At 36.6% G+C, this 27,313-nt stretch overlaps 1 protein-coding gene across 4 annotated transcripts in view; it reads right to left on the bottom strand.

Annotated features, from left to right (window-relative positions):
* Positions 1-27,313, bottom strand: part of PRKD3 (protein kinase D3) — a 73,258-nt gene that overhangs the window by 22,641 nt on the left and 23,304 nt on the right. For all 4 annotated transcript variants that reach the window (XR_004959720.1, XM_036263325.1, XM_036263323.1 and 1 more), the window contains exons 3-11: positions 25,770-25,908; positions 23,797-23,928; positions 22,564-22,721; positions 18,086-18,278; positions 14,666-14,743; positions 6,745-6,928; positions 5,015-5,138; positions 3,492-3,569; positions 1,884-2,160 (exon numbers count right to left, since the gene is read on the bottom strand). Coding sequence is in view for 3 of the 4 variants with exons in the window: in XM_036263325.1 (XP_036119218.1) it covers positions 1,884-2,160; positions 3,492-3,569; positions 5,015-5,138; positions 6,745-6,928; positions 14,666-14,743; positions 18,086-18,278; positions 22,564-22,721; positions 23,797-23,928; positions 25,770-25,908 (1,363 nt within the window). In the remaining variant the exon portion in view is untranslated. The remainder of the gene's footprint in view (positions 1-1,883; positions 2,161-3,491; positions 3,570-5,014; positions 5,139-6,744; positions 6,929-14,665; positions 14,744-18,085; positions 18,279-22,563; positions 22,722-23,796; positions 23,929-25,769; positions 25,909-27,313) is intronic.

Below are 27,313 nucleotides of genomic sequence, written 5' to 3' on the forward strand. Positions count from 1 at the left end.
TAAAGTTTAAATGTTTATATTACTTTGGGAAGAAAGTAAGTAATTAACAAGGAAAAGAGAAACATGGAAAGTAAGCAAGAGACAAGATAACCAACCATCCAGACACTTGGAGACAATGCGAAGAAACAAGATATGAAATTTCCGTTATAACTCAAATATAAAAATATAAAACTTCATTAACAAGAAAATGTAAGTAAATTATACATTAAAAATAAGTAACATGACTGTGACAAACTCCATTTTAAGTCTAAAAATATTTCAAATATTGAATATTAATGAAACAAAAAAGCACAGCATCCACAAAATTAATGTCTCGAAAACTGCTTTTTCAGTAGTTTCAGTTTCCCAGTTTCAGTTAATATTTATTTTGTTTCAAAGGCCTCCATCCAGTTTTAATTTCTACTGTTTCCCAGGAGAACTCTGCTCCAGAAAGATTGCTAAAAGAACAGCAACAGCTGGAGCAACACAATAATAACTCACTAATGTGTCAGAAACTGTGCTAAATGCATGAAGAGCATTTATTATTCCCACCTTAGAGAAATGCAGAGGCCAAGATCACATAGCTAGTAAGCGGCAGAACTGGGGTTTCATCCTCCAGAATTCTCACTCTAACCCTTCTAATTCTGCTTTTAGGAACCCTTAACCCTAGGGAGGAGGTCCATGGATGGGCTTGCGAAGGCCCCTAATCCAGTTATATGGAATGTGTGTGCATGTGTCTGTGTTATACTGGGGAAAAGGTCCATGATTTTTATTCAAATATATTACATTCTGTCTAAAATCCCTTCCAAACTTAAGGAGCACTGTGTATATCTATCTGCTCACCTTCTAATAATCAATATTAGACACCAAACATGTTCGTGGTCATTACTCCTGTCCCTTTGATCACACTTATCTCAACTAGAGAACACTACCCCATCCACCTCTAACATTTAGCCCTGCCTATCCTAACCTACCTGAGATTCAAGCTCAAAATCCAAATCAGGTTCTTCTACCATGAAGTCTCTGTTTAAACTCTTCCTATCCACATCTAAATTTCTTGAGTAATGTATTACTCATTTTTGCACTCTACTGCTTTATGTACCACCTTACACTTGTGCCTATGTCTTATCTCCTTAAATAGCTTTTAAAATTTCTGGTTTTCTTTGTATTCTAGTTCAGGGCCTAGCATAATGCCAAGAATAGCTGCACAAAATAATACAATGAACTGAAATAAAGTATATTTAGAAACTGGTTAATATGTTTCAATTGAAATATATCTGTCTAGTAAATAATGTTTTCCCATAAATAACATAATGTTAATGGAGGAAAAGTGCCATATACTATGGTTTTCTGATTAAGTGTTCACTTCAAACTTTATCAGATTTGTTGGTGCAAAGGACATATGTTTCAATGGTTTTTTAATATTTCTGAATGTTTTAATTCATTTAAAAGAAATGAGTATTTCTGACTTCACAGATTGATGTGAACCATAACACTTTATAGCCTGTTATATCCCACCATGAAGCAAAATACTAATACTAGAAGTTAATCCAATGAGAATTCATGGATGCCAAACACTGCTGTATATCTTATAGGTTCTTCATTTAATAATGAAAACCCTATAAAGAAGGTACTATTAGAGAGAGCCCTCATCTAAGATCACATAGCAAGTTGGCCAAGCCAGGATTTAAATGTAAGAAGACTGACTCTGGGGCCTAGCTTTAGGGGACTGTATGTACACACTATAACCAACATACCTGTACAAGGAATTAACTAATGGTACTGGTTACAACAGATGAAGCTCAAAATGAGCATTAAAAATACATACAGAAAACATGACCACACTACAAAATGCTTAAGAACCAAAGGAGGGAAAAAAAGCCATCAACAAGCTTATTGCTTACTGTGATCTTTCCCTTGCCCCGGCGAAGTGCAGACACTGGCTTGAGGGGTAACGGGCATCAGAGCTTGGCGAATTGCTTTTTCCCAGCTCTGTGCTACATCAAGTCCAACTCCAGTGGCAGCAAGAACAGGATTGTGAGAGCTGTCCCCATTGTTCTCACCAACAAAGTATACCATAGTATCAGTGATGATTTCAAAACAGTGTGGGTTGCTGCCTTGTGAAATGTTTGTGAACTCTTGTGGAGAAGATATGCGTAGAATTTCTGAAAGCGGAATTTCCTGAAGTAAAAAGTTAAGCATTGGAAAATATAAAACGTCTTTGTTTTTATTTTCAATATAATAAACAATCAAAGATATAAATTTTTAATAAATGCTATTAAGACGAACACAAGTATGTGGCCTATGGAAAGCACAATTAAATCTTACGATAGTTACTGCCTTGAATGATCTGCATGTCTGGCAAGGCCAGAGGCAAAGCTTGGAGTATAACAACTGTCAGTGATTCAGGCCTATCGCAGGTCATTAGAATATAAGGGAAGAGGGGAGTTAGGAAGCCAGTTGTCGCTATATCCAATACTTGTCACTTTCCAATTGTCATTAAATCAGATCAACGACTACTCCTCTACTGGCTGTTATCTATAAGATACATATATACCCAAAAGGAGTATAAAGCAGAAACAATAACAGCAAATTACAATGTCAGTGTGGGTTGTTTGAGCACTCCATCCTGGTTCTGTCCATAGCTGTAACAATCATTTATATTTAGTCCACTTCCTAAGGCAAAACATTTTATTAAAAAAACAAACACAATTTAAGTCATTTGTTTCTATTCTCTTTCTTACTGATACACTTGGCACACTTACAATCTTGCTGATGTCAGTGAGTGAGTGACAGGGCAAAATGTGGAGCAAGCCAAGCAAAGAACACTATACAGAGTAGACGGAACCAAAAGAAGCATTTGGGAACTGGGTTCTAAGGTAAAATGGAAGGTGAGAGAAACACCGAATACCATGTTGGCCTATTCTGGACAGGCAATGGTCATGTGAGTTTCTAAACAGTTTAATCTAAGTCATAGTACCAGAAGTAAAGCAGCAACAACCTGACAGGCAAACCAAAAACAGAAACACACAACAAAAGAACATTTTGAAGCAGAACTATTATGGAGGGTGATAAGGATGGGTAGGGGACAAGTACTTCAACAACAAAGAACTGAGCAGTGACTTCTATAAACTATATTAGGCAGAGTCCCAATAGGTATAGTTCAATGTAACAATTAATGAATATTATTCAGATATATCTGGAAAACATACAATATTTTCAAGTACATTTTTTTTTTTTTATCCTCATCCGAGGACATTTTTCCATTTTTTGTACAGACAGAGTGGGAGGGAGAGAGAGGAAGAGAGAGAGAGGGAAACATCGATGTGAAAGGGACACATGAGTGGCTGCCACCCGCACAACCAACCAGGGCCGGGGACAAACTGCAACCGAGATACATGCCCTTAGCGGGAACCGAACCCGGGTCTCTCCGGACCGCAGGTGGACGCTCTAACCGCTGAGCCAAACCGGCCAGGGCTCAAGTACATTTTTAAAAAATATGATATCTTTACCTTGTAATACTTTGATCCAGATTCATTTTGAAACAATGTTAGACATTTGCTGTCAAGTCTCCAATAATGCCTCTTTCTCTATAAAATAAAGAACATAAAACTGTGAAGTTAAAAAATAATAATTCATCCCAAGTACTTTTCTTTTTCCTTTCATTTCGATTAATAAATCAATACATTTTTATAGGTTTAAAGTTCATGAGGTTCAAAATTCTGAAAATATATAAAAAATATATAGTGAAAAGTACACTTCCACTTATACATCGCTCATACACCACCCCTACCTTACGTATGTATAGGAGTGTTACTAGGTTTTGGAAATCCTTTTACAGAATTTTGTGCATGCACACACAAATACATACATATTACACAGATAGGCTAAATTTCTAAAGATTGGCTTCCAGGGTCAAAAGATACGTGTACATGTAATTTTGCTTGACAGTATTAAATCATCCTACATAACAAGGCCAATTTAAAGGCCAATCAACAACATGAGAGTACCTGTTTACTCACACCTTCACAAATGCAGTATGTTACTAAGCTTTTTGATCTTTACTATACTGATAAATAAGAACTGATATTCAGTGAAATTTTAAATTGCATTTTAAGATCATGCTCTTATATTTAAGAGTCATTTGTATTTCCTTGTCTGTGAACTCTGTTCATTGGTTTTTCTCTTAGTAAAAGGTATTTAGGGTTCCTCTATGTCTTTTCATGGCTTGCTAGTTCATTGCTTTTGAGCTATTAATACTATTTAATTGTCTGGATGTGCCACATTTCACTTTTCAGCTACTGAAGATCACTTGAATTGTTTCCAAGATTTGACAATTATGCATAAAGGTACTACTATAAACATTCATAAGTTTTCATCTTAAGTGACTAACATTTTGCATTCCCAGCAGCAATGAATGAAAGTACCTGATAGTCTGTATCCTCATCAGCATTTAATGTTTGTCAATGTTCTAGATTTTAACCATACTAGTATATGTATAGTGGTATATCGTTCATTTGCATTTCCCTGTTGACATATGATATGGAGCATCTATCTTTTCATGTACTTATTGGCCATCTGTGTACCTTTGTTGGCAAGGTATATGTGAAGGTCCTGAGCCCATTTTTTAATAGCACTGTTTTCTTACTCTTGAGTTTTATGAGATTTTTGCATATTTTAGAGAATAGTTTTTTGTCAAAGGTCTCTTTTGCAAATATCTTCTTCGTTTGTGGCTTGTCTCTCCATTCTCTTGACATTATCTCTCATAGAGAAGTTTTTAATTGTAATCAAGTTCAGCTTATCAACTATTTCTTTTGTAGATTATGCATTTGGTGTTTGTTGCAAAGGGTCTATCTTTAGACCCTTTCTGAACTTCTACTGCTCCACCAGTTCGTAAGACAATATATTCACTATTCTTCCTTTTAAAAATTCTATTCAAATATATATATCTCATTCTGTTTTTAATATAGTAATGTACAGAATAAAACACATAACAAAGTTTCACTATTATATTTAAATATCCGTGGTTACTGACCAAGGTATCCCTGCTGGTGTAATGGACCATCCATCCTTCCTTCACCATTGTGCTGCTCTTCCTCTTTGTGTGCTTGATGGACTGTACGACCCTCATGAGCGGAATATTATTGCTTGTTGATGGACTAAAATAAAATATTTATGATAAATACTGATCATTTCAATTGAAAAATCATATGCATACTGTAAGTTAAGCCTTTTAAAAGATAATGAGTTAAAATATTTTAATGGCTTAAGAATAAATTTATACTGTTACACGAATATAGTTGATCTATAAAAGATTAAGATAACACTGTAAGTCCTTATTATTTGTCATAAATACTTTCCAGAGGTCATAAAACATAAGAAAACAATGAACAGAACAGAAAGAATCCTCCCCAATTAGAAGACCTGGCGCCTGAGAGAGGGTCTCATTCGGAACTGAGAAAGTTTTCTGCCCTAGGCAGCATGATAAATTAGTTCACAACAAGGTGAAACACCTTTTCTCAAATCCTCATGATTCAAAAGTCAAATTCCATTGTTCATGTTGTTAGTACTTCTAGAAGATACTGGGGGAAAAATTATTTACAGATATTAAGAAAATAATGTAATGAGTCAAATCAGGTAATACTGAAATAGTAACAGTGTGTCTGAAGAAAGACTAATTTTGGGGGTGTGTATTAAAAAACCCACTATTTTTTTTTATCCTCTGCGAGGACATTTTTCCATTTTTTGTTCAAGTAGAGCGGGAGGGAGAGAGAGGAACAGAGAGAGAGAGAAACATCGATGTGAAGGGACACATCGAGTGGCTGCCACCCGCACGACCAACCAGGGCCGGGGACAAACTGCAACCGAGGTACATGCCCTTAAGCGGGAACCGAACCCGGGTCTCTCCAGACTGCAGGCCGACACTTTAACCGCTGAGCAAAACCAGCCAGGGCAATAAACCCACTATTTTTTGAGTCTCTAACAGTTAAATACTTTTTCTTAAAATCATGAAGTATTCACTTAGGAAACTAAGTTCTCTCAATACTCTCCAAATTTGGTAAACATGTTTTAGTGAATAACGATATGGTAATAAAAACTGTAATTTAAGAATAAGCAAAATGAATGACAACACTGCTGTGTCAGATTGATAAATGACCGATTTCCTTTAAATACCTCTTTGTTGTCAATGAAAAACAAAAGCTGCCAAAATGTTAACATTCAACAAAGAAGTATATCCTTATAAGGCTGTGTATACAAAATACTGAATTTCTGTTAACACAGGTAATATTTACAAGTTTTATAAGCAAACGGCATTTTCACAAAGATTAATTGTGATAGTAATAAAAATTGCCCCTAAATTTGTCACCATCATGTCCGTGTAACAGTCTCAGGTATATAGTCTTACCATGTTTCTAACATCGGGTAATCTGCGTGAAACTGGTTGCTTTAACTGGTGGTTCAATTCTGGCACCTTGGGGAAGCTGCTTCACAGCTAGATATCACATCTAGACTATAATTAAACAAGGCATTTTTCTCTTTAAGAAAACAGAATCCTCATACCTTTCCATCTTGAGTGGATGGAAAGAGTAATATAGTTTATTTCTGAAATACTGTGGTGCAAGTCAAAGAATTAGCCATAATTTAAATTAGATTTCAAATTACATTTTGATTCTACTTAAAGAGATGTGGATTTTTCTTCATTAATGGAGCTCCTGGACTGACCTTCCCTTTGGAAGTAGTTTGCAATACTTAAACATGTATTACCTGATTGTTTTGATAGCTTCTTCATCTCTTTCTACATCAAGATCAGATGGATCCAGGAAGAACATTTTATCTTCCGGGGGAGATGGTTCTTCCGTGTCATCCAAGCCCCTACTACCATCACTGTTCATATCACTACTGTCAATATCCATTGGTATATCTGTGTCTGTTCCCAAACTGGAAGGTTCTGGCAAAGTTTTAAATAAATTTTAGAATTTTATACTAATAGGATATCAATACATCTAAACAAAAACAGTATATTAAATGTGAAAAACGTTTTAAAACTCAAATAAAAATGTAGGAAAATATCTTTATGATTTATGATAAAGAAATATTTCTTAAGGAATGCACAAACCATGAAGCAAAACATTAATTGGATATTAGAATTAAAGTTTTTTTCCTTTATTGATTTCTTTTTAGAGAGAGAGAAAGGGAGAGGGAGAGAGAGACAGAGACATTGATGAAAGAAAACATCAACTGGCCCCCTAGTGCATGCCCACTAGGGATTTGGCCCACAACTTGGGCATGTGCCCTGACCGGGAATTGAACCAGCGACCTCTTGGTGTATCGGTCAATGCTCAACCACTGAGCCACAGCGGCTGAACTACATTAGAATTTTAAATTTGTATATGACAAAAGATACTAGAAACAAAGTAAAACATTGGCCACCTCTATTATACTTCTGGTCAACTGATTTTCTACAAGACTCTAAGGCAATTCAATGGAAAAAGAATACACAGTCTTCTTCTTTTTTTTTTTTAATAATTTTTATTATTATTATTTTTTTATCCTCACCCGAGGACATTTTTTCCATTTTTTATTCAGATAGAGAGAGGAGGAGAGAGAGAGAGAGAAACATCGATGTAAAAGGGACACATCGAGTGGCTGCCACTGGCGCAACCCAACCAGGGCCAGGGACAAACTGCAACCGAGGTACATGCCCTTAGTGGGAACCAAACCGGGTCTCTCTGGACCACAGACCGATGCTCTAACCACTGAGCCAAACCAGCCAGAGCAGAATACACAGTCTTTTCAATAAATGGTACTAGGACAACTGGATAGCTACATGTAAAAAATGAAATTAGACCCCTTCCTTAAACCAAATACAAAAATTAACTTCAGCCCTGGCCGGTTTGGCTCAGAGGTAGAGTGTCAGCTCGTAGACCAATGAGTCACGGGTTCGATTCTGGACAAGGACACGTACCTTAGCTATGTTTCGTCCCCGGCCCTGGTTGGGATTGTGTGGGAGGCAACCAGTCGATGTGTCTCTCTCACATCGATGTTTCTCTCTCTCATCGATGTTTCTCTCTCTCCCTCCCACTCTGACTACAGATAAATAGAAAAATATTCTTGGGTTAGGATTTTAAAAAAAATTAACTTCAAGTGGATCACAGACCTAAATGCAAGATCTAAACCTATAAAATTCTTAGAAGAAAACATAGGAGTACATCTCTGTGACCTTGGGTTAGGCAAAACCTTCTTAGATATCTATGGCACCAAAAACATAAGTGACAAAAGAAAAAGTAAATAAATTGCCCTGGCCAGTTTGGCTCAGCGGTTAGAGCATCAGCCTGCGGTCCAGAGAGACCCGGGTTCGGTTCCCGCTAAGGGCATGTACTTCAGTTGCAGTTTGTCCTCGGCCCTGGTTGGGTCGTGTGGGTGGCAGCCAGTCAATGTGTCTCTTTCACGTCGATGTTTCTCTCTCTCTCTCTTCCTCTCTCCCCCTCCTGCTCTGTCTGAATAAAAAAAATGGAAAAATGTCCTCGGTGAGGATAAAAAAAAAAGAAAAAGTAAATAAATTGATCTTCATCAAAATTAAAATCTTCTATTTTGCAAATGATACCTCATGAAAGTAAAAAGAGCCCACAAAATTAAAGTATTCACAAATCACATATCAAACAAGGGAATTTGTATCTAGAATATTTAAACTCTTACAATTCAATAATAAAAAGGTAAACAACCTAGCAAAATGGGCAAAAAGACAAAAACAGATATTTCTCCAAAACAAATGTAAAAATGACCAATAAGTACGTGAAAAGATATGCAATATCAATTAGCCAACAGGGAAATGCAAATCAGAATCACAATGAGAGAGAATTCCAAAATGGCGGCGGAGTGAACGGAAGCTACACAGACCGTCTCCCAGGACCAACTAAACACAGACAACTAAATTACAACTAAAACACAGACAAATTGACGGGAAAAAGCAACAGAAAAGCAGCTTGCGAGGACCATATAACCAGGGGCACTGACTCGATCCTGGTAGGATTGCGAAGGCTGGAGACGTAGGCTGAGAGCTCACGGTCAGCAGCTCGGCAGCGGCCTTAGCTGTGAGCAGTGCCCTCGGGTTACACTCCCAGGCGGCTCCACAGCGCAGAGCCAGGACAGAGGCTGAAACAGCCACAGCCACTCACCTTGGGCTCCGGCACAGGGAGGGCATACTGGACTGGAACTGTGTGGGGACACTTGGGATTTGGATTCAGAGCTTTTGCTGAGTTGCTGCCACGCAGAACGGTGGCCATATTGCTCCTTCCCAGAGCTCTGGGGAGAGGCAGCAGCCCCTCCCACGGAGATCCAACCCCACCCTGTGGGCCATTGAAATGCAAATTGAGGCTCACTAACAACCTGCATCTGCCCCACCCTGGGGAAATCCCCTTACACTAAGACCTGAGCACCTGAGATAGTTTTTCAATCAACTGATAACCCAAAACTCTTCAAGTAACCTGGACTGCTAGCCTCCAGGCAAAAAGCTAGAGGATAACAGTACAATTCCTGGGCTAGCAACTCTAACCAGGAAAGTAAGACTTGACAGTGGTGTTTAAAGTGAGTCCTCCCTCGCTCATCTAAACCCAGGAGAGGGAGCCACAAACAGCAGAACACCAACACCCACAGGGAAAATTTGGCAGACTCCAAAGCCCACTGTGATAGCCAAAATGGTGAAACACAGAAACAAAAGCCAAATGAAAGAACAAGAGACCTCCACCGAAGATGATATCAATGTGGAGCAGTTAGGCAAGTTAACAGAGCTAGAATTCAGAGCCATGATCTTGAGGAAGCTCAACAGCATGAGTAAGGAAATAGAAATTGCTGCAAATCAACCAATTGGAAATTAAAAACCACTAAGAAGAGATCAAGAGTGACATATCAGAAATAAAGAACACATTGGAAAGTCTAAAGAGCAGAGTAGAGGAAGCTGAGGACCGGATCAGTGAATTAGAAGACAGGATAGAAAAAAATCAACCAATCAAAAAACCAAAAGGAAAAAACGATTAAAAAACAGGAAGACAGCTTAAGAGAACTGTGGGACAACTGGAAATGTAATAATATTCGCATCATAGGAGTCCCCGAAGAAGAAAATGAGCAAGGGTTAGAGAATATATTCAAAGAAATAGTGACAGAAAACTTCCCTAATTTGGTGAAGGAAGAAGGCATTCAAGTTCAAGAAGCACAGAGAGCCCCAAGTAAGAAGAACCCAAACAGGCCCACACCAAGACACATAGTAATTAAGATGCCAAAAATTAAAGACAAAGAGAGAATCCTAAAAGCAGCAAGAGATAAGCAACAGGTTACCTACAAAGGAAACCCCATAAGGCTCTCAGCTGACTTCTCACAAGAAACACTACAGGCCAGAAGGAAATGGCGTGAAGTAATCAAGGTCATGAAAAACAAGGATCTGAATCCAAGACTACTCTACCCAGCAAGGCTGTCATTCAAAATAGAAGGGCAAATAATGAGCTTCCCAGACAAAAAAAGGTTAAGGGAATACATTAGCACCAAACCAGCACTGCAAGAAATGTTAAAAGGACTGTTGTAATTAGTAGAAGAAATAGGAAGAAAAATATAACCAAACTAAACAAAAATGGCAATAAATAAGTACATATCAATAATCACCTTAAAATATAAAAAAGTAGAAGCACATACCTTGTTCATGGATTGGAAGAATTAACATCATTAAAATGTCCATATTACCCAAAGCAATGTATAGATTCAATGCAATCCCCATCAAAATACCAACGACATATTTCACAGAACTAGAACAAATACTTCAAAAGTTCATATGGAACCAAAAAAGACTCCGAATAGCCACAGCAATTTTGAAAAAGAAGGACAAAGTAGGTGGGATCACAATACCAGATATCAGGTTATACTACAAAGTGACTGTAATCAAAACAGCCTGGTACGGACACAAGAAGAGGCATATAGAGAAGTGGAACAGAATAGAGAACCCAGAAATGGACCCAAGGCAATATGCTCAATTAATATTTGACAAAGGTGGCACGAGCATACAGTGGAGTAAAGACAGCCTCTTTAATAAATGGTGTTGAGAAAATTGGACAGCTACATGCAAAAAAATGAAACTAGACCATCAATTTACACCATACAAAAAATAAACTCAAAATGTATAAAAGATTTAAATGTGACCCATGAATCCATAAAAATTCTAGAAGAAAATGTAGGCAACAAAATTTCAGACATCATACGCAGCAGAATTTTCACTGATACATCACCTAAGGCAACAGAAACAAAGGAAAAAATGAACACATGGGACTACATCAAACTCAAAAGCTTCTGCACAGCAAAAGAAACCACCATCAAAATGGAAATGCAACCCACTGCATGGGAGAACATCATTGTCAATGATGTATCAGATAAGGGGTTAATTTCCAAAATATATAGAGTACACATACAACTCAACAAAAGGAAGACAAAGAACCCAATTAAAAAATGGGCAAAAGAGCTGAATAGACACCTCTCCAAACAGGACATACAAATGGCTAAGAGACATATGAAGAAATACTCAACATCACTAATCATCAGAGAGATACAAATTAAAACAACAATGAGGTATCACTTCACACCTGTCAGAATGGCCGCCATCAACAAAGTGTTGGCGATGGTGTGGAGAAAAGGGGACTCTAGTACAGTGCTGGTGGGAATGCAGACTGGTGCAGCCACTATGGAAAACAATATGGTGTTACCTCAAAAAATTAAAAATTGAACTTCTATTTGACCCAATGATCCCGCTTCTAGGAATATACCCTAAGGAGCCTGAAACACCAATCAGAAAGAATATATGTACCCCCATGTTCATAACAATTCATGTTCATTTACAATAACTGAGATCTGGAAACAGCCCAAGTGTCCTTCAGTAGACGAATGGATAAAAAAGCTGTGGTACATATTACACAATGGAGTAATATGCAGCTGTAAGAAAGAAAGATCTTATCCTTTGAGACGACATGGAGGGACCTGGAAAGTATTATTCTAAGTGAAACAAGCCAAGCAGAAAAAGACAAATACCACATGATCTCACTTATATATGGAATATAATGAATATAACAGCCTGAGGAATAGGGTAGACCCAGAAACATGGAAGTAGGGTATAGACTGACAACCCTCAGAAGAGGGGGTCATGGGGGCTGGGAAGAGATAAACCACAGAACTTATATGCATGTATGCATAACCAATGGAGATGGACAACAAAGCCGGTGACGGGGTGGGGGGGATGGGGAGGAGAGTGTCAATGGGGTAAAAAGGAGAAACATCTGTAACAAAAATAAAATTATAAATAAATAAATAAATAAAAATCACAATGAGATATCACTTCATACTCACTAGGATGGCAATAATCAAAATAACAGACAATAAAAAGAGATGGTGAGGATGCAGAGAAATTACAATCCTCACACAGTGCTGGTGGGAATGTAAAATATTTCAGCTGCTTTGGAAACAGTTTGGCAGTCCTCAAAATTTTAAACAGAGTTTGCCATATGATTCAACAATTCCACTACCAGGTATCTACCCAAGTGAAATGAAACTATATATCCATAGAAATTATGCTCAAATGTTCACAGCAGCATCATTATTCATAATGAGCCCAAAGTGGATACAACTCAAATGTCCACTGACTGGTGAATGGATAAGTAAAACATAGCATATTCACATAGAGGAATATTATTCATTGATAAAAAAAATAATGTTATAATGTGGCTAAACCCTGAAAACATTATGCTAATGAAAGAAACCAGTCACAAAAGAGTACATACCACATGATTCCATTTATATGAAATGTCTAGAACATACAAACCCATAGAGACAGAAATATGATTTGTGGTTTCCAGGGGCTAATAAGGAAGAATGACCATTAATGGGTATATTTCTTTTCAGGGTGATGAAAATGTTCTAACATTAAATTGTAGTGACAGCTGCATTAACTTTGTGAATAAACTAAGTGAGTGAACTGTAAGGTGTACAAATTATATCTAAATAAAGCTGTTTAAAAAATGACAATCCAGCAACTGAAAGAGTTTAGATCACATATAACTATCAAAGAATTAGGTAGATTATCAACAACTCCTGCAAATCATTAACAAATATATCAATAAAAAAATGGACAAAACATGTAAACAGGCAATTTACAGTGGAAAAACCCCTGAATAACCAGTAAACACTTGAAAGATGCTCAAATTCATTAGTATACAGATAAATACACATTAAAATAAATACAAATAGTATTTCATATCCATTTGTCAACAAGTGTAAAAATACACAAAAAGACTTCAGTAATACAGAAAAAACAAGAAAACCAATTATGCTGTCAATGGTGTTAAACAGCAATCATAGAAAACATGACAAGAGAAAATGTTAAATTCTTAAGGAGCTGTATAATTTCCATCCCTTATGCTTTTCCTCTTACAGAACTATTTACATTCAATTTTTACCAGTCATGGAAATGTTAAAGAAAAATTATGCTGAAAGCTTACAGTTATTACTCCTTCCTTCCAAAAAAGGAAATCACTTTAATTACTATAATCTTGAAAAGAGAAAAACAAGGGCAAAAAAAGCAGAGAAGTTTAGTTAATGGTTATTTAATGGAGAAAGAGACAGTGAGGCTGTACAATGTGTTCTGATAACTATGGACTAAGAAGCCAGACCATATGGGTTCAAATCCAACTTTACCACTTATTGGCAATATTTCATGGGCAACTTATTTAGTATCTTTGTGCCTAAGTTAACTCATCTGTGAGTATTTACCTGAAAGGGTTGTTCTTAAGTTTAAATTTCAGTATGTGTAAAGAGCTTAGAATAGTGCCTGGCATATAGTAAGCAGTCAATAAATGCTACAACTATGAAATAGTTCTAGGGATAACAACAGGGTTTTAAAGTAAGTCTTTTTACATCTAAAGATGAAAGAAAATATGTAGCACTATTTGCTATATTAGACTCTAAAGTGGTAGGTGGTTAATGGAAAAATGGGAAGGTATAATTACTGATAGAAGTATACCATCACTGCCCTGGCCAGTTTGGCTCAGTAGTTAGAGCATTGGCCTGTGGACCAAAGAGTCTCGGGTTCAATTCTGGTCAAGGGCACGCACCTCATTTGTGGTTTGGTCCCCAGCCCTGGTCTGGGTCATGCAGGAGGCAACCAATCAATGTGTCTCTCACATCTATGTTTTCTCTCTCTCTCCCTCCCTCCTTCCCTCACACTCTGTCTGAAGATAAATGGAAAAATATCCTCAGGTGAGGATTAATAAAAAAAAAGTATACCATTATTGATCTCTGTATTTTGCTTCATTAAATCAGAAAAAAGTCAGTTAAATAAAAAAATACAATATGCAAATATAACCTTATACAAGATTAATACACAAAAGAATTGTGACCTTTTCTAATCTTTTATGAAAATTAAGCCCAGCAGGTGTGGCTCATTGGTTGAGCATTAACCCAAGTATCAAGAGGTCGCTGGTTCAATTCCTACTTGGGGCACATGCCTGGGCTGTAGGCCTGATTGCCAGCAGGGCGCGTGCAGAAGGCAGCTGATCAATGTTGATGTTTCTCTCTCATTGATGTTTCTATCTCTCTCTCTTTCTCCCTTCCTCTCTCTATTAAAATCAATAAAAACATTTAAAAAAAAAAAGGATTTTACCTCCATTGAAAGTAACCTCTCCAAGGCAGTCTCTTGGTACTTTTGATGCACAGCGTTTATGGCAGTTGAATTTGCAATCTAAAATAAAAGATTCAGTCTATTAATTTATGTAATAAGTCAGGCAATATCAGGTATGATTCAAGACTTTCTTTAAATCACTCATAAATAGAGTATTAGAAATGACAATAGTGATACAATAAAGTTTTTCTCTACTAAAATAAAGTTTTTCTCAGGTCTTGGACTAAAGGTCTAGTTTCAAATTCTGAGGCCACTTTTTCACAGTTATTTTAACTCCTCAGGGCTCAGTTCTTTACCATTAAATTAAGTTAAAATGTCGCTGGCAAGTCCATGTTTCCTTCCTTTACCTCACATTTATCTTTCCAAATACCCTTTAAGGGTTTCTCAGGCTGATTAGGTTCCTTTCAAATACATGTTAGGCCTTACTTTCCATTTCTAATTATTAGGACCTAGTGCATGTGCAGAAAAGACACTGAGATTCCACAACCAGTTATTAGGAATTAGTGATTGATTTCCCATACAACCTTATAAGGAAGGACTGAGCTTCTTAGGTCCACTGAAAGAAAATGGTTCTTTTCAGCCTGCAGGAACCTCAGTTGATAGCACTGCAGATCACTAGCAGGCAAAAGCAGTTCAATACTACTCTGTAACTCAGTGGTTCTCAAACTATGGTCCCCAGATCAGCAGCATCAGCATTTGAGAACTTGTTAGAAATGTAAACTCTTGGGTCCCACCCCACATCTATACTATACCAGCAACTCTGGGAGTGGGCTTGAGAAATGTGTGTTTCAATAACCTCTTTAGGTGACACTAAAATTGAAACCCACTGTTGTCTAACATCATCTTTGAGATACATCTGCTGGCAATAACTGGATACAAAATGTAATTTTAAATCTTGACTTAAAAAAAAAAAGCCCCATGAAATTAATAATTTGGTGGATAATAAAACTTGCATCATATAACACCGGTCTCTTTAAATGAAGGCCCTGGGTAAAATCATACATATTAACACTTTCATATATCTTAAATAATTCACTTGTTTTTTAACTCATAAGGTTTGCAAATTGTAAAAATAACAAGGTTTCCATTTTCCCTTTGAAATGTAGAGCCAAACTTGTGGTCCATCTGCAGCAAGTATGTAAGTTCTAATGGTAGGCATTTTTATTTCACTGTATTACTGGCCATGTTTTATTTACTTTTTTAAAATATATTTTTATTTTTATTGATTTTTTAGACAGAGGAAGGGAGAGAGAGAAACATCAATGTGAGAGCGAAACATCGATTGGCTGCCTCCTGCACACCCCCTACTGGGGATTGAGCCCACAACCCAGGCATGTTCCCTGACCAAGAATCAAACCAGGACCTCTAAGTTCATGGGATGATGCTCAATCCACTGAGCCACACTAGCTGGGCTTAGCCATGTTTTATTAATTTGTTTATGCTTATATTTTATATATGCTCTAAAGTTGCCTTGTAGTTTCAATATAACAAAGTAAAAAATAAACAGATGACTGAGTAAATGAATACCTGTTTTTGGAATTGTATTTTTTTCTCAAATAATCCAGCATAACTGTTTTATATTAATAAAATTATTTTTTTTGTTCTTACCTTGAAAAGTGAATGAAAATGATAACTATTTTACTTTTTAAGCATTTTAACTCTTATTATAAAAATACAAAGTCCTGGCTGGCCAGAGTGGCTTAGTTGATTGAGTGTTGTTCTGTACACCTAAAGGTCATGGGTTCAATTCCTGGTCAGAGAATATATCCAAGGTTGCAGGTTTGATCCCTGATTGGGGCATGTACAGGAGGCAACCAATCGATGTTTCTATCTATGTCTGTCTCTCCCTCTCCTTTGCTCTCTCTCTATAATCAATGAAAAGACATATTGTTGGATGAGAATTAAAAAATAAAAAATAGAAGAATCACTGAAGTAAGTTCTGATGGGTTTTAATTGATAATCAAAATAACTGAAAATATAACCTACTACTTTCTGAATCAATATATTCACAAAACAATATTCTTTTATAGCTCTAAGAAGTTAAACTAATAACTCACTGGCAGAGTTAACTGGTTTTATTTCAAAATTCATTAATCTAGATATTTATTTTAGTTCCTTTACAAAATATTATACTATCCTGCATATGGTTTTAGAATGTTTTTGTTCTGCTCAGCAGAGCAGCACTATTTTACTACCTTTACTAATATTATCTGTTGGCTAGAATTTGTACATCTGTTATTAATGTTCTTTCCCAAAACATTCCTTAGTTGCTGCTTGCCAATACACTTTAGTGTTGATATTTTAAAGTATTAACATATATTAACTTATATTCAAAAGTAAGCTGTTGAAATAAAATTTCAACATGTAATTATGCCTGCCTGATGGTTATTAAATACTTTACAACAAACATACAACCTGTTCTCTATTTGATGTTCCCCTATGTTGTCATATTTTTACCAAAAAAATTTTTCTTATATATTTAAGTTAAATTTATATACAATTATTTGATTTTGTATTGTAAATAGGATTTAAAGACCTCAACTATAATGTTTCTTTAAACAAAACAAATTCATTAAATTCTTCTACTTCTATATAAAAAAGTATGATACTAAGAACTGTTAAAATAAGTAATGTGATATAAAAAGATTACTTATCATCTCCTGGTTTAATGACTAATAACATTTAAACTCTCTTGTTTTGGTTTTCACACTGTACAGCATACTGAGAAGATATGAGATTAAGAAAAGATAAAACCATCTTTAAAAAACATAAGAACATTATATAACTATAAGAAAAATTATTCCATTATTCTATTAAAAACCTGGTTCATTAACAGGTATTTTTGGAATACTATGAGAGTGTTTGAGTTAGTATCCAAATACGGGTCGTCCCTATTATAAGTGGCTTCTACTATATTCCACCTATTTCCGGAATGACAGTTTACGTACAACTCTCCTAGCTACATAATTAAAAACAAAAATAACAAAACTCTTGTAGTGTGTGTATGTGTGTGTGTGAATATTGAATGGAAAAATAAAATCTTTATTTTATATCATAGGTAGTATCTGTCTTTGGAATGTGAAAGACTGAATTAAGCTAAATTATCAGCTTATCTGCTTACTAACTGTTCCATATTGGCATGTGTTAAGCAGCCATATCTCAGAGATCCAAATTCTAATTTTTCTGTTTATATTCTAATTTTCTTTAGCATAGTTCCTCGTACATAGTACACGTACTGCAGACAATAGTAGTAGTTGTTACTAAATATGTGTATTTTTCTTTTTTAAGTTAACAACTATGAGATCAATTTCTTTGCTTAATGCTTCTAAATGTAAATATTTTAAATCTATATTTGCTAATAAAATTTTATAAATTTTACTTAGGAAAAACTCCCAATCTTACCTTTACACTGCATTCCTTGGCGAAAGAGGCCTTTCAGTAACCGCTTGCAGTACTGACATATTGTGGGACGGGTATAGGAGTGAACAGCAAAAGTGTGCGGAACTTTTACTCTGCACATTACCATCTTCTCCATCCAGATTGGGCGACCACTCCAAGAAGGAATTCTCTTACTTGGTTCTTGGTGAACATGGGACTAAAACATAAGTAATTACCATAAGTATAAGTCAGTATTAAAAACAAAATATTAAGAGCAGGACTTGACCACAAAAGTCACTTTGTTTTAACACTACAACCAAAACTAAAAATGTGGATCTCAGCAGTTTCCTCTGGAAACTTAACTTGCCAACCCTTGAATGAGAAAAGTACAAAATTCCTTTGCCATTTATGATTTTTTAAAAAAAGGATATTTTCATCCTCATATACATACTTCACTGATTATCTATTATTTGCCAGGCACATACGGCATTTTTCAAATAAAAAACAAAAGCCTTAAAAATCAATTTATAACAAATGTTCCAATCCTTCCAAAAACCCTACCAAGGAATTAATCACAGGAAAAGTAAATAAATACAGAAAGTTATTGCTATTCATGTTAAATTACTGAACACAATGACTGAAAATATTTCAAATATTTCAAAACTAGTTTTTCAAATTTATTTATTTTTTATCCTCACCCGAGGACATTTTTCCACTTTTCGTTCAGGCAGAGTGGGAGGGAGAGAGAGGAACAGAGAGAGAGAGAGAGAGAAACATCGACGTGAAAGGAACACATTGAGTGGCTGCCACCCGCACAACCGACCAGGGCCGGGGACAAACTGCAACCGAGGTACGCGCCCTTAGTGGGAACCGAACCCGGGTCTCTCAGGACCACAGGCCGACGCTCTAACCGTTGAGCCAAACCAGCCAGGGTTCAAATTTATTTTAATATTAAAATATGTATGTAAAAATTTAAGTCTAATTAATGATGATATATATATAATGGCAGATACAAAACTAAAACAACTTTATCCCCAGTAATTATGCTTTAAATTCCTTGATATTTTAAATATTTTCCACTTATTTAGACTTTTTCTTTTTTTTTGAGCAAGAAGAAAAATTTAAAAAGGTGCTGATTAAAAATTATGTGTAACTGGAGGGATAAGTGGATTTTTAAAACTAAAGCTCTTTTGATTTTATTTCTAATTTTTTTTCTTTATTGATTTTTAGAGAGAGAGAAAGGGAGAGGGAGAGAGAGAGACAGAAACATCGATGACAGAGAACATCGACTGGCTGCCTCCTGCATGCCCCACACCGGGGACCTGGCCCACAACCTGGGCACGGACCCTGACCGGGAATAGAACCGGCGACATCTTGGTGCGTGGGTTGATGTTCAACCACTGATCCACACAGGCCGGGCTATAGCTCTTTTTATAAATACAAAAGAAGTCATCATATTAAACTATACGTCAGTTGAATGTGGCTCATCCCCTTCATCCAATGTCATTTATTACTACAGGCCAGGCCTGATACTATGTCTGGGGGATACTAAAATGAATATAATCCATGTTTTTCAGCACAAAATCCAAATACCTAACTATTGTCTAGATATTTTGCTTGCATCTTCACTGCTAGAACTGAGGTCCTGAGATCTTTCACATGCTTTCTGTAACAATCAAATGTCTGTAACTCAGAAAAATTATGTCATTCTACACTGATATGTTCAACCAACAGAAGGAAAAGAAGCCAGGAGATCTAAGAGACAGAAGTATAAGGGACAAATAAAAGGAGGTGGGAGGGAAAAAATATCTTTTTGAAGAAAGTAGGAAGAAAAAAGGACATATAAATAGAAGAGAGCACTATAAAAAGAAGAGAAATATAGCCTCTGATAGATAGTTTTTCACTAATGTGTAGCCAGAAATTTTTTAAAATGAATTATGAAGTAGTTTAAGAAAACTACAAGAGCCCTGGCCGGTTTGGTTCAGCGGTTGGAGCGTCGACCTGCGGTACAGAAAGAAAACTACAAGAATGTTAAAACCCAAACCAAACTTGTATGCCTTGTTTGTTCAAGGTGTCCTGCGCTAGTCTAGCCCACCTTTCATCCATGCTGCTGTGTATAGAGCACCTTCCGCAAAAGGAACACCACAGTGATTCTGCAAAGCTAATAAAGAAGCCAGCAGAAAACAGAAACAGATGTTTTGGACCTTTGTTCATCTTTGGCTCCCTATCTAGAGGTGACTCAACACTCTGCTCCTTGCTCCTGCTTCTACCACTTTCAGTGTGTCTCAAGTTTAAAACACACAAGGTGAAATTAGACTAATTTTGCCAGTTATCATCAAATGTGTAAGATATCCCTATATAAGGAAGAACTTTCCTAACAGATCCCTTCATATGCCAATGGCCAGTTAGTGACTGCCTTTTGTCAGGTCCTGCTGGGATGGGGGTATTTGGGACATGGTAGAGAACATGTGTGCAAGGACTGTGCCATAGCATGCAGTCTGGCACATGAGAACTTAGGAGGCTCTTACTGTGCAGCCACTTGAGAGTTACAGTTCTTCTCTATCTTTGGTTCAGATTTAGGGCTATTTCCCTCTCCTCACTGCCATCTCCTCCCATTCCTCTAGTATTCTCTTTTCCCATTCTTCCTTCCTTGATTTTCCTGAGTTCTTCTCTTACTGTACCTCCTTCCTTTTTGAGATGGCATGCATGGACTGATGACATTCCACTCTACAATTTCTACTTGTTCTAAAATTCTCTGCACAATCTAAGCAATTCAAACATATACTCTACTTCTTATACTCCCCTATGGAATGTTCATCTGCAGCATAAAATATAAACTAATGAATTAAAACATAATGTTTTATTCACCTGCTCTGTCCTATTATTTCCTAATCTAGTAACTAACACCCAACTAAGGGTAGCTGGCATACCAAAATCATTTGTAGGGCTCTTAAAAGAACATATCTCTATCCCATACTCCCCATTCCCAGCTAAGTTTCCTGTGCAGTTCATGTATAAAATGCACTAGCTCTGTTATTACCAATCTGTTCCCAAGTTCTTGCACATGTTTATAACTCACTGTTCTTAGTTCCTTATGTGATAGCAGTCTTCTACTTTAAAAATCTCACACTAAAACTAAGCAATATGGAAATATGGAATTATGCCCTGGCCGGTTTGGCTCAGCGGTTAGAGCGTCCACCTGCGGTCCGGAGAGACCCAGGTTTGGTTCCCGCTAAGGGCATGTACCTCGGTTGCAGTTTGTCCCCGGCCCTGGTTGGTCGTGCGGGTGGCAGCCACTCGATGTGTCCCTTTCACATCGATGTTTCCCTCTCTCTCTCTTCCTCTCTCTCCCTCCCACTCTATCTGTGCAAAAAACGAAAAAATGTCCTCGGGTGAGGGGAAAAAAAAAAAAAAAAAGAAATATGGAATTATTGTGAAAGAATTTCTGAAGCTTTTATTCTGGTGCCTCAGTTTACAAAATCTTGTGACTAGGATATCAAGAAAACAGCCCAAAGGCTTGATTTTAGCATTAATTTACAGAAGACCAAAGGGTTTATAAAAGCCACTAAATAATATTATAATCTATGAATGGAAATCATTTTAAGTACTATCAAATGAACAAGAAAGTTATTTTTCTTCCCTGGTCTACTACCTTTATACTTGAGGGGTACAATATATAAGAAAAAGTCACTGATGTAAAAATAACCAGTTTCGGGTTGATTTCTAATATCACTTATTTGCCCTATGACTTCAGTGAAGTCACTTGACCATTCTGAATCTCAACTGTTTCATGGTATACAGATGTACTGCTATATCTCACTGGAATACTGTGGAATCAGTGAGGTCATTCATTCATTCACCACTGAGTATACCTACTAAGTACCAGATATTGTGCTGGACATGAAAAAGAGCATTACTTTCTTTAAATAGGTCATAAACTCCTTGAGGACCATCTAGTATACAAACACTATACATACCATTAGGAGGTTTGAAAAGTGCTATGGTATTCAGAAAATAAAAGAACTTCTAGGTAAGGGAATAATCAGGAAAGGTAGCTATTAAACTGGGTCTGGAAAAAACATGTAGGATAGAGAGGAGCAAAGGTAGAACAAGGATGTGTTTGGTGAATACTGAATAGTACAAATGTCAGAAACATAGAATATATAAAGGTTTCCTGGTGGAGAGTTGTGTATTAAGCTGTAGTGAGATAAGATAGTCCAGATGTAGTATGTAACATGAAGTCAAGTATGGAAACCAGGAGTAGGGATACTGGTTAAGAGACTAATGCGGTGAGGTCCAAGTGATAACGTGAGCCCACAGTATAAAAAGTGCATTTCATTACTATTGGTAAACCCTGCTTCCATAACACATTTTAAGCTTCTTAATTTTAGGAATCTTACTATTCTTTAGAATAAAACTTATGTTCTAAAATCATGTCATATATCCTACACAAAATAAGGAATAACTAGTACAGTGCTGTTCTATTACCTTGGAATACATACCTCTTCAGTGGGAAGGGCTACATACTCAGTTTGTAGGGGTCTTGGGACTGAGAGGCCAGGTCCTGGCAGCGACACATTTGACAGACGCCTCTTTCTTACTCCACTACAGTTATTTGGAATCTTGAAGGCACATCGTTTGTGATAATTTAATCCACAGCCTAAATATATTTTAAAAGGTACAAAAGAAAAAAAGTAGATTAAAAAAAACTTTACTGATATGTTACATTAAAAAACAGGTGCTTTTTTATTTTCTCTGGCAGGAGTAGGCACCCTAATTAAGAACCCAGACAAAGGCTAAACATAAGCTAACAAATTCAAGAACAAGAAATGTGTAAGAAGGTAAATTTAGTAAATTAAATTAGCCAGAGTGGTAGTTCTTGAACTGTGGTCCCCAAGTATGGCATCACCTAAGCATTTGTTAGAAAGTGAATTACTGAAAGCATGGCATCACCTAAGCATTTGTTAGAAAGTGAATTACACTATTGAATCAGAAACGGTGGGGATGGGGCCTCGCCAAGTACGTTTTAACAAATCCTCAAGGTGATTTTGATGCATGGTAAAGTTTGAGAACTACTAGAACTACTGGTTTAAAGCACTTCAACAACTGTGGCCTGTGTACCAAATCCTTCCCACGACATTTGAAAATTATATGAAATTCAAATTTCAGTGTTCATGAAGAATTTTATTAGAACACAGCATGCCCTTTTTTGTTTCACACTGTAACAGCAGAGTTAAGGAGTTTTGACAGAGACCAAATGGTCAGCAAAACTTAATATTTACTCTGGCCCTTTACAAAAAAATGTTATTGACCCTTTGCCTTAGAGTTTCTTAAACAGAAATCCACATCTCATCCTATTCCCTAGCAATTCTAATTTAGAACAACTTTGCTGTTGCATGTAAAAGACTAATGTTTGAAGAAAGTTATAAGGAAGTTAAGATTTATTTAGCCACTACTCGGTACCAAGTATTTTACCCATATTACCTCATTTAACCATTTACTCTTCATGAAACCAATAGAGCACATTTCACAGAGAAATGATCCTCAGAGGTTTAGTAAGTTGCCCAAGAATATGACCCAGTACGTGGCAGAGGAAAGACCAGAGTCTAGATCTCTCCAATTCTAAACCTGGATTACTACCTAATCACCAACTAATGATCTTATTCATTCATTGATGATTAGAGAATGCAAATGTGAAACCCTATTTCAAATGGTACAAAATTTAGGGCACATACCTTCACATTTCAGTCCCTGACGTACCAGTCCCCAGAGCATCTCACCACAATAATCACAAAATGTAGGAGCTTTGTAAGAATGTACATAGAGAGTATGTGGACGAATCTGGAAGTCTTCTACTGTGGCTAAAGCTTTTAAAAAGGAAAAATATGAAAATAAACCTTATATTTGTAACTGCTATGAGCTGAGGAACATTGGTCATGTTCATTTATGTCAAAGTACAGAATCATTTTTTCTCTGAACGTTTCACCTGACCATTCAAATAAAATTATTTTTTAGGATTTAATAATGTGGTTTTTAAGCTCTATTTTAGGAAGTTCATCAACCTGAATTAATTTCAGCTCCAAAAGTAGGTCTGTAGGTAGATATTTTGACCTCCAAAAGCCTTTTCTCATAGTGACAAGATTGGATGGCAAATAGTTGTTAGGTCTATTTTAGCCAAATACAAACTGTTTAACATATAACACATTGGGAAATAGACTGCTAAAATAAAATAAATAAATACACAAATAAATATAAATTGTGGAATATGACCTCAATTTATAGCAATGTTCCTGTGGTAAATGTACTCATTTCTAACTTAAGCTCTCAGGATATGCTCTGTCTGTTCTCTATAGTTGTAGTGGTTAAGGAAGATATCCTTTCCCCTCTGTAAGCAACTGAACAGTAGACACATCTACCAGTAGACATCATCTCACCTACACCTACAAGTCATTAGTATTCACAGTGGCCTGACGAAGGGTCCCCAACAAAGAAGGAATAGATGTGAGCATGATCTCCAGGGAGGACAGGGAGTAAAGCCTCTTCAAAGTGAAGAAGACAAGGACTGAGAAGTACAGAGATGTCTGAGATTGTGGTATAGCAGATGAATGATAAATGTAGGTGCTAAATGAACTGGAAGGATCAGGGACTAATAAGGAAAGGTAATGGTTGGAGAGGATTTCAAGAACAGGCTGCAAAAATGAGTCTAAAGCCCGGTCAGTGTGGCTCACTGATTGAGCATCGACCCATACACCAAGAGGTCGCCGGTTCGATTCCCAGTCGGGGCACATGCCCAGGTTGTGGGCCCAATCCCTAGTCAGGGCATGCTGGAGGTGGCCAAGTGATGTTCTCTCTCATCGATGTTTCTATCTCTCTCTCATTCTCCCTTCCTCTCTCTCTAAAAGATCAATAAAGAAAAAAAAAAGAGTCTGAAAAGAAGAAAACTGGTGGCAGGACTTTAGACTCTTGGCTGGTTTTCATTTCTTTTCTTCCCTTCCTTCTCCTCCATCTCTTCCTTCCCTCCCTTCCTCTCAAGATTTTTCTCTCTCCCTCCCTCAGTCCCTACCAAACAAGGAGCTCTGCAGGCCTACTATATGCATTCTTTATTCCTTTACACTTCTCATGAACAATTCTGCCCACCTCTTAGTGGAAGAGAGCTGAAATAGGTAGAGCTAAGGAACCATGAATGCCAAGAATGAGTGAGGAGGAAAGGAGAGAAGAAAATGCCCACTGAGAACAAGGGAAGAAGCAATATTTAAGTCATGGAAAAAGCCAGTACTGAAGTTGCCTCTTTCACATCATCATTGCTTCTCTTTTTTTTAAATTTTTATTTTCTTTTCTGAACCCCAATTCTCTTCTTTTATACTCTTTACAAAAATGGAGAAAGGGGGGCCAGAATTTTAGTGTAATTATTTTATTTCTTTGACTCAAAGAAGAGTATGATTCAAAGAAGAGTATATTTCTCTTATAGTTCAATTAATAATCCCCTTAGCTCAGTAACACTCAAGTAATTCAGGGCTTATTTTCCTACTTTCTTGTCTGCGATATCATCTTTCTGAAAGTAAAAATCATATGGTAACCATTATTATGGATAAAAGAAGTAAGCAACTATAGTATGAAGACATAGTATAACTGAACACAGCATTTAGTACAAAAAACAAACCTCACTGGGAAAAAAAAGGCAACAAAATAATGGAAGCTATTTACTTACCTGAAAGAACAACTTCTATGAGGTCTCCCTCATGTATTTCATCTGCTGAGGTAATCAGCTGCAAAATATTTTCTGAGTTCATGTCATGACGAAAGAGAAGAATTTTGTCATACATGCCAAAGAATCCACACTCTGGAAACTGCAGGAAAATAGTCTTATATCAGTATACCCACAGCTTTCAACTTTTATAAATAAATATCTGAATCTTATAAAAAAAGTTTTAAACGTAGTTTTTAGTCTAACACTATTTGCTAACAATTCTACTATCTAAAAGCTCAATCATGCACTTAAGCATTCTGGTTAATTTTCAAGTTCAAAATAGAAAAGCAAATTTAAGTATAATCACTGATTATCTTAAAACACATGTATCTTAGAAATATAGGATTTTTTTTATTGTTACTGATGGAGAATATAAGTTTAAACTTATTGCTACTCTATCTTACCTAGCCTGAAACAGAAGCAGTCTTTCCTGTCCTCTAGAACTGAGCTTTCTCCCTGGTTAGTTACCAGTCACATGCAGTTACTTAAATTTAAGTTACTAAAAATTAAATAAAATTAGAAGTTTAGTTCCTCAGTCATTCTAGCCACACTACATGTACTCAACAGCCACCTTAGCTACTGGCTACCATTTTGGACAGTGAAGATATAGAATACTTCCATCATAGTAAATTGAACAGTGCTGGTAGGTCAATAATTCCCAAACCACAGTCACAAGAGTTCCAAAAATCTAATATTTTTGCCATATGCATATATAGCCTCTAGCATTTATTTACTATTTCTTTAATCTGGCCACTGTGATTACAAATACATCATTCAGCCCTGGCCGGTTTGGCTCAGCGATTAGAGCGTCGGCCTGCGGTCCGGAGAGACCCGGGTTCGGTTCCCGCTAAGGGCACGTACTTCGGTTGCAGTTTGTCCCCGGCCCTGGTTGGTCGTGCGGGTGGCAGCCACTCGATGTGTCCCTTCACGTCGATGTTTCTCTCTCTCTCTCCCTTCCTCTCTCTCCCTCCCACTCTATCTGTACAAAAAATGGAAAAATGTCCTCGGGTGAGGATAAAAAAAAACCACAAATACATCATTCATTATGGTAACCTTTTTAAAAAGAAAAAAACTTTTGGCCAGAGCAGAAGACTTTCAGATCTGTTCACATTTGCCCTAAGTATATTATTTCAATGTGTCTACATTTTGTGACTATAGTCCTTAGTATATAAGGACTAAAATATGAAGGTATGCATTCTAAAATTGTTTGTAGTTAATCAAATTACTTAAGAGAAAATTTTAAGTACTTGCTTTATAAAATAACTGTTTAAATTTTAAACCAATTAAAAAAAAAAAGACCATCTGCCTTGGGAAATGCTCCTTGAGATATTTTAAATGTCTTTGTCAATCTTAGAATTGTATGCTCTCATTTTGGTTCCTCAATGATTATCCTTTTGAGGTATACAGTCTGCCACTAGCCTGCAGTGAATGGCTCGTTATGTGTTACACTAAACTGAACCAGGACTTAGTGCAGAGATGTTGTAAGGACCTGGTTTACCTACTTG

The sequence above is a fragment of the Molossus molossus genome, unplaced genomic scaffold, assembly GCF_014108415.1.
Source record: "Molossus molossus isolate mMolMol1 unplaced genomic scaffold, mMolMol1.p scaffold_m16_p_15, whole genome shotgun sequence".
Classification (NCBI taxonomy): domain Eukaryota; kingdom Metazoa; phylum Chordata; class Mammalia; order Chiroptera; family Molossidae; genus Molossus; species Molossus molossus.